The sequence below is a fragment of the Miscanthus floridulus genome, chromosome 1 (genome assembly GCF_019320115.1).
Source record: "Miscanthus floridulus cultivar M001 chromosome 1, ASM1932011v1, whole genome shotgun sequence".
NCBI lineage: Eukaryota > Viridiplantae > Streptophyta > Magnoliopsida > Poales > Poaceae > Miscanthus > Miscanthus floridulus.
In genome coordinates this window covers 201,802,665-201,815,040 of record NC_089580.1, presented here as the reverse complement: position 1 = coordinate 201,815,040, position 12,376 = coordinate 201,802,665, and the positions used below count along the sequence as shown (strand labels likewise).

General features: G+C 53.1%; 1 protein-coding gene across 2 annotated transcripts; it reads right to left on the bottom strand.

The window, feature by feature from the left end:
* Window positions 1-5,431: 5,431 nt before the first annotated feature.
* Window positions 5,432-9,671, bottom strand: LOC136450617 (trihelix transcription factor GTL1-like). Of its 2 annotated transcripts, XM_066451163.1 has the most exons (4): window positions 8,851-9,671; window positions 6,393-7,996; window positions 6,319-6,356; window positions 5,432-6,194 (listed from the first exon to the last, which is right to left on the bottom strand). In XM_066451163.1, exons 1-4 carry the CDS (start codon window positions 9,159-9,161, stop codon window positions 5,877-5,879), a joined length of 2,271 nt encoding a protein of 756 aa, XP_066307260.1. In that variant the 5' UTR covers window positions 9,162-9,671; the 3' UTR covers window positions 5,432-5,876. The 2 variants fall into 2 exon arrangements, with proteins under 2 accessions (XP_066307260.1, XP_066307251.1); XM_066451154.1 differs by having other exon boundaries at window positions 6,319-7,996.
* Window positions 9,672-12,376: the final 2,705 nt, after the last annotated feature.

The window sequence follows — 12,376 nt, the reverse complement described above, 5'->3', positions numbered from 1 at the left end:
AAACACGGAGAGCGGTAGTACATGATGGTGTACGAAATATATTGACCTCTCTATAGGAGGTGAAGTAAACACTTGGTGTTCGGTTGGCGATGAATTATACTTGGTGTAATATTCGAAAAATAACATTAGCTGTTTTTAGCCCTTTTGTTATGTAGAGGTGTAGCGCGATGTATTAACCTGTCCTGAAGAATGCGCCAGCCCTGGGCTGACCAACATCTCGTAGCGCGAGGTACGGAACGCTGCCGCGCGTAGAGTGCCAGTGTTACCAGGGAGCGACTGCCGACTACCCGTAGCGCAGAGGGCGGACTCTCATGCACGCGTGGGGTGGAGCCGGAGACAGTGCCGGCTCTGGGATTCTCAAGCAGGAAGGAAAACGTATCGGCGAACCGCTGTAAAAACTTGTACATGTTTTGGATTGTATGTATGGAGAAAATTCGATGCGGAGCGCACCCTTAGGGTGGTTGGCGGAGGTGTACGATGATCGAAGAAATTTTCAAAAAATAATACTTAGCTTTATTGACGACCGGTGGGAGTAGTCGGCGTGTTGCGATGTTCGAGAGATGGCTTGACGTGTCGTTGGCGATGAAGTTGTCCGGTCCTCGAGCTTTTCGACTTATCGTCACGACTGTGGTCGCAATTGTCGTAGCGCCGTTCTTCGCGACGATCATCATTGCGACATGGTCTGGTGGTCGATGTGGTCGGAGCTCGACGAAGCTGCTCGGGACGAGGTCGACGTGGTCACGGTCAACGTGGTCGGAGCTCGGCGGAGCTGCTCGGGACGTAGTCGACGTGGTCGCGGTCGACGTGGTCGGAGCTCGGTGTGGCTCGCTCGGCGGCTCGCTCCGCGGCTTGGCGTGGCTTGCGTACGGCTTGGCCGGCTCTCTTGATGTCTCAACGTGGCTAATTTAAATGGCTCGGACGCTTCTTTTGGTAGCTCGTGCGGCTCAGTTAACAACTTGATTCGGATGGCTCCATGTATTTGGACTTGGACGTATTTCATTGTACGTATTAGTATTGTATGGATGCCTCCGATGGATGCCTTAGCACGACATGCAAGCAAGTGGATCCGCTCCCAACGCATATATGGGCTTGTAGATGCACACATACTCCTCTATTTGCTTGTGCGTAGACCTCCGTGTGTTGCTATTGGCTTGCATCCGTGCAGATGTATATACATGTATACATGCTACGTATCTTGTTAGCTTTTTCGGCAAATAGACAAGTCGTCTTGACCTCTTCTGCCCGATCAGATGGCTTGCATGTATGCTTTTGTGTAGACGTATACGCGTATATGCATGACTCTTGGCTAGCTTGCTATCTGGAGTTTCAGTCGACTCCATAACGGACGGAGTTGTTGGCTTCCATATAGATGTACACGTTACACCTTCCTTATTTGCTTGCATGCCCGTCGATCATGCATGAGCCTGAATGGACCACGTTCAAGTGCCTAGGCATGATGATGAGATTGGATCTGATCGGCAGGAGTTTCTCGGAGACACGGATCTGATCGTGTGTCGCAGACAGGCTGCCCATCGTGCCCGAGTCCCGCACGGTGATCGTAGGCTTTCTCTCGGAGAGTCAGAGCCGGTCAGGGTAGACTGCCCACGTGCCGGAGCCGGTGTGGACTCAGCAGAAGTTGGATACTGGAATCTAACTCGACGATTCGACCAGGTGCCTTCCGAGCAGGTCAAGGCGGTTGCACTGGCCCCTGATGCTCTGCAGGTAGCCGAATCGCCGTAGATGATGACGAAGAAGTTTCCGTGCAAAACCGAAGAACGATCCTGTGGACAATGTCATGTTGAACTTGAGGTCCATCTGGTTCACCGGAGGATCAGCGCGCACAACCCCTAAAGGGGACCCTTACCTGGTGCGCCACTGTCGACGAAATATGGTCGGCAGTCCACCGAGGGTGGTGCCCGTGGTGGTAGATTATCGGTAGGATGCGTGTGATCAGGAACCGGATGGTGACACAAGGCGCAGAGACAGCGATTTAGACAGGTTCGGGCCGTCTGGTCGACGTAATACCCTACGTCCTGTGTCTTTGGTGTATTGTATTGAGATGTATCCTGTATGATCTATTTGGATCTGTCCTCTAGGGGACCCTTGCCCCTCCTTATATACTCCGAAGGGACAAGGTTACAAGTAAAGTATCCTATTTGGTACTATTACAATGTCTTGCGGTGCACGCCAAGCAGCGCCGTGCACGCCTTGATCTAACGGGCCGGGCCACCTCGGATGGTGCGGCCCATGTACCATCTTGTGGTACCCGGGGGTATATCCCCCACACGGCGCGGCCTCCAAGCGACGTGGCAGTGCCAACGTGGCGGACGAAGCACGTGAGCCGCACGTTTCAACGGGCCTGCCATGCTCGCTTGCCGGCAGTACGCAGTTAGCTTGCTCACCGCCGACTATTTTCGCTGCCCTCACGCGTGCTGACGCGTAGCTGCTTTGGTGGCGTTCGCAAGCAGGAGCTGGAGTACCTTGAAGCTGCGTCCCCGCTATTAAAGCGCGAAGCCACCAGTCGTCTCCCTCTTTCTCCTTCCTCTGCTCACCGCCGAGCTCCTCAGTTCGCCAGCCAATTCGTCGCCACCAAACCATCATTGTCTAATTCCTCTTGCTAGTCGAATCGCCTACTCCTTGCGCACCCATCCGACCCGCTCGCGCTGCCCTCGCTGCCGGAATTGGCCCACGCGCGCTGTTCCCGCAGTGGCGGCTCGCCATAGCCACCGTGGATAGCTCCACCATGGCCAGCCTCCTCCAGAACTCCTCTCGCCTCACCATTGGTTGTTTTAGCTCCTCTTTGATTCCTCCATGCCGGCACCATGTGCGCTCGGCCGCGGCACCGCTCTCGCCCGCTGGCTCCGTGTGCTCGCTGCCGCATGCGCTTGTCGGAGCCGCAACACCGCCCGTCGGCACCGTGTGCGCTCCTCTACGACGCGACTCTCGCCCAGTGGGCGCTGGCTCCACGCGCTCGTGTGCTTGCTACCGCGTGCGCTTGTCAAAGCCATCGCGCTGGCCCGCAGGTGCCGCCACGCTCGCCCGCCAGCACCGTGTGCGCTCCTCTGTGGCACGACGCTCGCACGTTGGGCGCTGGCTCCGCGCGCTCGCGTGCTTGCTGCCGCGTGCGCTTGCCGGAGCCGCCGCGCCGCCACGCTCGCCCGCCGGTGCCGCCACGCTTGCGCCCAGCGACAGAGGACGCCAGAGAAGGTGCTCATCGACGGTGAAGGAGAGGTGTTGGGGCATCTCCATGCCCTGACGCGCCCGTGGAAGGAAGAATCAGGACCGTAGACGGTCTATGGCTGCTAGGCCACGTGCAACCGTGGTGTTGCCGGCCTGAAGACGAGCGGCTCGATGGTGAGCAGCTCAGGCGACGAAGGAAATCCTGGAAAGGGATCGACATGTACTGCAGGTGACGGAGAGGGCGCTAACTTTCTTTTCTTGGGTCACGAAGAGGTGGAGCGGTAGGACACAGCGGTGGTAGAGCTTCTGCTTGTAGTCATGGTGGACGGCTGCGACGGCAACCGGTGTTCTGGTGCGACCTAATGATGAAAAGGACAAACGGAGAGCTAATTAGCATGGAGGCATCAAAGAGGAGCTAAAGCAACCAACGGTGAGGCGAGAGGAGTTCTAGAGGAGGCTGGCCACGGTGGAGCTGTCCACGGCGGCTATGGCGAGCCGCCGCTGCGGGAACAACGCGCGTGGGCCAATTCCGGCAGTGAGGGCGGCGCGAGTGGGTCGGATGGGTGCACAAGGAGCAGGCGATTCGACTAGCAAGAGGAATTAGACGATGATGGTTTGGTGGCGATGAATTGGCCGGTGAACTGAGGAGCTCGGTGGTGAGCATAGGAAGGAGAAAGAGGGAGACGGCCAGTGGCTTTGCGCTTTAACGGCGGGGAGGTGGCTTCTAGGTACTCCAGCTCCTGCTTGCGAACGCCACCAAAGCAGCTGTGCGTCAGCACGCGCGAGGGCGGCGAAAATGGTTGGTGGCCGTCGGCGGTGAGCATGCTGACTGCGTACTGCCGGCAAGCGAGCGTGGCAGGCCCGTTGAAACGTGTGGCTCACGTGCTTTGTCCGCCATGCTGGCACTGCCATGTCGCCTAGAGGCCGCGCCGGATGGGAAATAGACCTACGGTGAATAACTTGACAAGTTCAGGGTCTATTTTCCGCGTTTGCAAGTTCGTGGACCGGATTGACACATGCCGATAAGTTAAAGGGCCGCCAATGTATTTCACTCTAGTTTTTTACTACAATTTTTAATTTACAGGGTCGGGGCTACCAATTTCAATTTTCCAATAATTAGTATATAATAATGTTTTCAAAAAATGGTACTTTCGAGCTACAATTGTTGTTCATGAAGCTCGATTTTTTATTAATTCTTTGTAATTACTGTCTCAGTATTTTTTTGTGCAGAGATGGATCGAGAGTGGATGCATCTATCCCGAACGGACAAGCGGTACATGCATTGCGTCAGCCAGTTTATCACCGATGCCAAAGCCCATGCTGGGAATGGAAACCCTGTCTTCTGCTCATGCAAAGATTGCAAGAATCAAAGGAACTATCGTCAAATTGAGTCTATACGATCGCACTTGATTATCAGGGGTTCATGCCAAACTATACGATATGGACTATGCATGGCGACGTTGGTGTGAATGTTCTGCAGAAAAACGATGATGATGTGGACATGCCTGCCGTAGCCATCCACGATGCTGACGAGGAACCCGGTGGCAACACGGAACCTATGACCACAGTTAATAATGTGTTTAGGAACACGCTAGCTAACAACCCCGAGGATAACGATGTCATTTCTCAGCTGCTATGTAATGTAGAAACCGGACGTCTTAGTGAAAGATAGCTGAGAAAGCTAGAGAAAATGAGACAAGATAGCAAAACACCATTGTATAGGAATTTTTCAATGAGCAAACTGGAAGTCGACATCATGCTGTTAGAGTTCAAATCGACAAACGGATTGAGCGATAAAGGCTTCGATCAGTTGTGAGGTTCAAAACGACAGTGTTGTTCAACTGGACACTGCCGAGTGGAGCCAGAAACTGACACTGTTGCTTGTAGATCAGTGTCGGTTTTTAAGAACCGACAGTGATGTCAACCCCCATCACTGCCGGTATGCCACTGTCAATTCAAAATCCAGCAGTGAAGGGATTTTTTGAACCGGCAGTGATGTCTAGATCTGGGATAGCATGCTCTAACTGCTCAGGTAAACCAGTAGAGTAGTTGTTACAAAGAGAACCTCAAGGATTTTACAATTACCAAATGTAGTACAAAGTAGTATAATTTAGCAGTCATTAATATTAACCACAGTATATGTAAGAACGAATTTATAATAAATTACATAATGGACAGCTCAGTAACAATTCTTCTTAAAAGGGGAAAGAAAAGAAAGACCCAAAAGTCCCCCCCCCCCCCCCCCCCCCAAAAAAAAAGAAATTCCCGCATGAGCACATGTTTTCCATTCCATCAGCTCAAGATGTCTCTTCTTTTGTTGTACCACATACACTGTAGTGTAATAGCAGTAACACACGGTATATATGTACCCCACAGTAGTGTACACCCCATCAGCTTCTTCCTCCTCCAATACCACCACCATCTATACGTATATGTACGGTGAATCTCACGTGTCTATGCATGCATGCATGTGTATGTGCAGGATTGGATTTTGGGTCCAGAGATGAAACGATGAACAAGTGAAAGAGCTTGCTGTGCATGCATGCAGGAGCAAGCTCGCTCCGTGCATCAAAAAGAGTAAAATGCATGGTTTTGGTGCCGTTCGGTGTTCGTGCACGGTGTCCACTTTTTTTTTACCTGTGCAAGGACACGTACACAGCAAGTTTGTACGCTTTGGCATGTATGCATGCATGCAGCTAGTGATGGACCATGGTCAAGAAAGACCCACTTGCTGTCGCTGCCGGGCCGGCGCCGGCGCCGCCGCTCTGGTTGTTCTGCTGCTGATGCTGCTGCCGCTGGAACTGGATCTCGTACTGCATTTTGCTGTTGCCGCCGCCGCGAACGTCGCCCTCCTCCTCGTCGTCGTCAAAGTCATCCTCTTCATCGTCGTCGTCCATGCTGCTGTCGCTGTCCACGGCGTCGTCGTTCACGTAGCTGTCGTTCGTCGACACCGGCTGCGGCCTCGTCTCCGCCGCCGCCGTCGTCTCCTTCGTCATGACAATGCCTTCTTCTCGCTGTAACAAGCAGTACGGCATGCATGCTATGATCATCAGCAACCGGATCGATCGGATCGGATCGCCAAAAGTGTGGATATGACGACACCATGCATGCATGCTACTTGATCGATAGATGGATTACCTTGTCCGTCGCAACAACGCCATTGCCACCGGCGCCATCGACGGCGGAGAACCTGGCGTCAACACCACCGCCGTTGCTCGCCTGCTGCTTCTGCATGCCCCCGGAGCTGCCGCCGCCATTGTCCGAGCTGCCCCTGCTCGCGCACCCGTTGCCGTTGCCGTGAGGCGCCGTCTGGGACAGCGGCACCGCTGTTAGCACGGTGACGGGCGCCGCAGCAGCCTGCTGATCCGGGCGCGGCGGCGCCGCCACCGGAGCTGCGCCGGACGACAACGACGCGAGCGCCTTGCTGCGGTAGAGCGCGTCGAGCTGGTGGTAGTAGGGGCAGGTCTTGGAGTCCTCGGGCCTCTTCTTGTTGCTCTCCTTCACCTTCTTGAAGTACTTGTTGATGTTCTCCCACTTCTCCTTGCAGCGCTTGGCGCTCCGGTTGTACCCGAGCCGCCGCATCCCCGACGAGATATCCTCCCACAGCGGGCCCTTGGGCCCGGAGTCCTGGTACCGCGTCTCCAGCTCCGTGCGCAGCTGTATCAGCGCGTGCACCTCCGCCTTGGGCCACCTCGACGGCGACGGGGCGCCGCCACCGGACCCCGCCGTGTCCTGCGACTCCACCGGTGGCGGCGCACGGACCACGATCTCCTTATTACCCTTTGGATGCGTCGCCGGCGACGGCGCCTGATGTGGCTGTAGCTGTGCCGTCATCGGCATTGTTGTGTGCGGTTTCGGTGTGGTGGGTGACAGCTGATGAGTTGGAGGCGGAGGTGGCTGCGCCGGGGCTGGCGCCGGTGCAGCGGAAGCCACCGGCGTGGGCTGCAAGGGCGGCGGCGTATGCGTCAGCGCGGTGATGAAGGCCGGCGGAGGCGCGACGGACGAGGGCATGGGCATCGGGATGGTCTGCCCGGTGACCCGCTGTATGAAGGAGACGACGGCGGCGTCGCGTGACGCGGCCATGGCGCGTTCCTGGGCGAGCGCGTCCTGCTCGCGGGCGAGGCGCGCCACCTCCCGCCGCCGCCACGCCTCCTCGCGGATCATCCGGTCCTGCTCCCGCCGCTCGATGGCCTCGATGAATCGCCGCTGCATCTCCTCCTGCCGCTCCATCACCTGCCGCATCAGCCCCTCGAAGAACCGCATCATCTTGCTGCCGCTGCTGCCGTCACCGTCCCCGTCGTCCCGCTTCCGCTTCCCGCCGTCGCCTCCGCCGCCGGTTTCCTCCGTGTCCTCCCCGTCCGAGCCCGAGGAGAAGCTGACGTCACCAGGCGTCATCATGCATGCCGCCGCCGCGTCGCTGGCGGCGCCTGCAGGATGCGCGGTAGTAGTAGTGGCACTGCCAGTCCCCGTCGTCGGAGCCGGCTGCGGCACGGCGGCAACGACGCGAGGTGCCGGCGGCGTCGGTGGCGGTGGCTCGGCATGCAAGGCGGCCGGCGCCATGCCGGGATGGGACGTGGCCGGTGGTGGTGGCGCCATGGCCACAGGCGTCGGCGCGAGAGACACCGCCACCGGCGGGTGCGGCGCCGCCGGCGAGGAGGCGCCGTGGAGGGCCTCGAGCTCGGAGAAGAAGCGGTAGGCCTTGCCGTCGCCGCGGCCGGCGCGGCCGTCTTTGGTGCGCTTGTAGTACTTGTCGACGTTCTCGAACTTCTCGCGGCACTTCTTGGCGCTGCGCTTGTAGCCCATAGCCTCCAGCTTCCTGCAAACATACACAGCATAGCCACCACAATTAACCTCGTCTCGTGTCGTCCCCATGCCATCCGCCCACCACCACTGCCACCCATCACGATCGCATCCATCGCCATGCTTGCACATGTAGCTCTCCAAGAAAAAGGAGGGGGACATCTCCATATGCATCTACTCATCTACTTGTACTACCTATACCTACAGCCCTAGTAGCCAGCCTCCAAGTTCAGTACAATTTTATCTGTTCGATCTACTTTTCCTCATCTACACATGTAGTAGTTTGTATAATATAATTTCCATTTGGTTATTAATTGCCATAGGGAGAGAGAGATAGAGAAAAAGATATCTTTCTTTATTAAAAATATACTGCTCAATTTGGAATAAAATGCAGAAATTAAATTTTGAGAATTGGGATTGATGCCATCTGCAGGCATCAGATCTGAAGTGAGTTAGTAGTAGTATATTACTTTATCTATCCACTAGGAGTACTACATGTATCTCTACTATGGGATAGACGACGATGAGGTGACGACACACAAATAAAGTTTGAGAAAAGAAGAAGAAGAATATGAGTGGAAAAGTGGAGAGCGATGTGTGTATGGTTTTTAATTGGGAAATTCACTGTGTTCGTCGTGGCCGTGGGCGGCGACGACGATGCCGCATGTTCTGCGCCACACAATCGAAGGGGAAGAGAGGAGGTGACCAGCTGCTGCAGGCTACTTCCATCACATCGAAACTGACCGAATTTGAGCTGGAACGAACGAATCCGACAGCGAGATTTCATGCAGCGTCGCGTGACTCGCGTCAGGCCATGGAGAATTCTCGCGGCTGGCTTAGGCTTAGGCAAACTGCACACGCGTGACGCACCTGGCGACTTGCTCCCAGAGGGGTCCCTTGAGGGCGGCCTCCCGGAACGCGGCGTCCATCTCGGAGCGGATCTTGAGCAGCGCCAGCGTCTCCTGCCGCGGCCACCGGTTGCCGCCGGACGGCTCGTTGCGCTCGCCGTCGTGGTCAACGACGAAGCTGCTGCCGGCGGAAGCCGAGCCGCCGACCTCGTCGACTTGCTGCTGCTGTGGCTCCGGCGGCGGGCGGCTGCTGATGGGCGTGGCGTGCTGGCCCGCCGCGGCGGCCGTCCCCGCGGCAGGCGAGAGTGGCGGCGGCATGGCCGGCTGCTGCATGCCGGCCTGCGTGGCGCGTGGAATCAAAGGCGGAATCTTGCGCCTTCCCGGCGCCCGGCCGGCGCTGGCTGGATCTTTTCCCCGGCGCTAGCTAGCTATAGCAGGCTAGGCTGCTGCTACGGCAGAATTATCGAGGCGGATCGGAGAAGATGGGCGGGAGTAGTGGAGCAAGCAGCGCGCATGGAGGCGACTAGCGCTAGTGGAGGCGTGGTGAGGTAAGGAAGGGGGAGTTGGAGAGATGAGGCCGGCCAGCCGGCCGGCGAGCACAGCACAGCAGACGACAGCACAAACTGGAAAGAGGGGTGTGAGGAAAAGGGGAAAGAAAAGGGCGGTGGAGGAGGGAGATAGATGAAGAAGAAGGGGTGGGAGGAGGATTGGGAGAGTGGCAGTTGTACAAGGCTGGCACAGGGAGAAGAGAAGGAGATGCCCACGATTGATGACGACCACGAGCAGAGAGGAGAGGAGCGAGAGGGCAGCGGCAGCAGTCAGTATGTACTGGTACTGTAGTGGTAGCAGTAGGTCTAGGCTAGCAGCACTAATAAATAGCTAGAATAGGGCGGTGAGAAGAGGAAGACCGGTGAGCATGGGCATCCATCGGCGGTGTGTGTCAACTGTGAACTGAAGCGCTCATAAGCCGGCCGAGTTTAAGCGAACATGTTCTGAAGCGCTTGTTTTACGTTCGTTTGAATTTATCAGCCATATTATTTTAATAAAATAATAATATTTTTTTATAATAAATCAGCTGTTTTTTTAGCCGGCGTACATGTGAGAAGAAGAGGGAAGGGCGGCGCGTGGTGATGGACAGACGTACGCATCCACGGAACGCACCAGATTGCTGCGCTGTCAGGCGGGTTACAGCCTAACAACTACCAGTAGCAGCTAGTACACCATATATGTATGTACGTACGCCTTTAGATAGATACTGTATAGTACTAGTAGCTAGTATACATCATCATCAGCTGTAAAATTAAACACGTACAGAGATCTACATGTACAGCTGGTTTGTAATTAGGGGAAGAAAATTACCTCATCAAATCCGATCCCATCCCTGCTAGGAATTTTTTTTTTCAAATTACATAGTACAAAGCAGACACTTATAACGTACACACACATCCCTATGAACGTACACACATGAACCGTACTCATATGAGCATCTTCGAAGTCTAGGCCAACAAATCCTCAAGATTGACAAAGTCAACAACAACGCCGTTAAATAGGTGTTACCGAGGCTCTGGTAACCACTGGGCTGCAGACTATTTTGCCTGCTAGGATTATTTAGCTACAGTACATAATGTGACAATGGTCGTATATCAACGGTGTATAACGGGAGAGCACATACCTTTTTCGAGCAAAAAAAATTATGTTCTCTGATATTGCTAATATTATATAATTTAGTGAAAATGTTTGTCAACAAAGGAGGAGGCAGACTGTCCACAGGTGGTTTGTCGCTGCCAGCCCTGATGCAGCTCCAGGGACGATCGCATCCACCGTAGCTAGACAGGCAGGTCCTGTTTCTCTTACGATCCATCTTTCTCGGTTTATTTTTTAAGCTAGAACAATATTTTTCTCCCACAACAAATTAGTCGGAACAGTATTTTAATTCAGCGAAGCGAACGGCCAGTGGGCCCAAGTTGCAGCTCTGACAAAAAATGTTTTGCAGAATATGCATGCTTCATTCCCCCTCTCTCTCTGTATATATATCTACCTACTAGTATATATTATATGCATAATGTATGTACTATACATTATTCACTGTAAATTCACAAGGCAAGAATGTACAGTACGTGGTAGATCGATTGAGGCAACAGGTAGCAGCACGGAGAGAGAAGAACGGTTTAGCTAGTTGCTGCTTTGCTTGGAAGGACGATGAGAGAGAGAGAGACCAGACAACAGCTGTGCGCTGGGCCCCGCGGCGTAGCGAGAGGAAGGTGGCACGCAACGTGAGCGGGCCTGGGCCTGGCTAACCCCACCCGCCAAATCCACACGCCCATCCATCCAGCTGCCCCCACGGCCCCACCACCACACATATCCGGGTTTAGGTTTACACACATACGGCAGGCATGGGAAAGTTAGGCGGCAGTGGATGAATCAATTATCATCACAACCTAATGCTTTGGAATTTTTTGGTTTTTTTCTCCTGTCAATTACAGAATTATGTATGTAAGCAAAATCTATTTTTTCTTAAAAAAACAAATTGCATGGCATTGAGTGATGCGTGTACGGCAACGCTTGTGTCATATATAAACTAACATATACGCAGAGACGAGACACATATATGGTAATATATGTTCATATATATGTGACGCAGTGTGATATTTGGATCGATTGTGACCTATTAATCGGCGCTCCAACAAGATACGTACTATCTATATGTGCCTAACCACCAGTCGGATCATCACATCAATGTGCGTGGTTGGCCATGCATGAGATTAATATAGTTTCCCACTTCTCTTAATGTGCAAAACTTAGACGGCCTAATAAGCATGCATAAGTAAGTTATCAATATATGACTGGAGAGAACCAAACTAATATAGGAGTATGAAGAAGGAAATTAAATTAAAGATGCATTGAACCATCATGCATGTTGCTGCTACATTGAGGAAATAGTGTAGTAAAGGTTACGGCAGCGAAATAAAATGCACATGCACTTGTCCAGATAGCCGTGGTGGGCGTGGCCACACACCAGGAATAAAAACCCTGTACTTTTACCAGGACAACTAGCTAGATACAGCATGTTCTTCTGATGATCACCTGATCGATTATTATCTTTTTTTTTTCTTTGCTAGCTGGATGTATGTAGTATACATGTATGTATGCATGCATCCATCCACGTGCTTGCTTCTTTTCTTAAATGTGGTAATATATATAAATCACCGTAGGCAATAATTAATCATCGTACATGTAAAGTAGCTGGTATAATCTCCAAGTTTTGATATATGGTAGTACTTAGTTTAACAGGGTATGAAGCAAATAAATTGTGTGCTATATCAAACAAATAAAGTGTGCGTATTCCTTCAGTTTTTTATTTTTAAACAGGTGACGTTTATTATTAGGAAAAGCTAAATAGATAATTTGAAATTTTGAAAATGGAGGCAATAGTAATGTACATAATTTAGAGGTTAGATCACAGAATATAAACTACAAGTACAATGTAACTTACAAATATATGCTAACTACTACAACGAGTATTGTAGTATATAGAGAGACATAGAATG

What these genes read in the sequence shown, in the direction of transcription:
- LOC136450617 (XM_066451154.1), bottom strand. Translation starts at nt 9,161, where the DNA reads ATGCAGCAGCCGGCCATGCCGCCGCCACTCTCGCCTGCCGCGGGGACG. An exon ending in CTCTGGGAGCAAGTCGCCAG is followed by an intron (nt 7,997 to 8,850) that starts GTGCGTCACGCG and finishes GTATGTTTGCAG; the next exon opens with GAAGCTGGAGGCTATGGGCT. An exon ending in GCGTTGTTGCGACGGACAAG is followed by an intron (nt 6,195 to 6,318) that starts GTAATCCATCTA and finishes TGCTTGTTACAG; the next exon opens with CGAGAAGAAGGCATTGTCAT.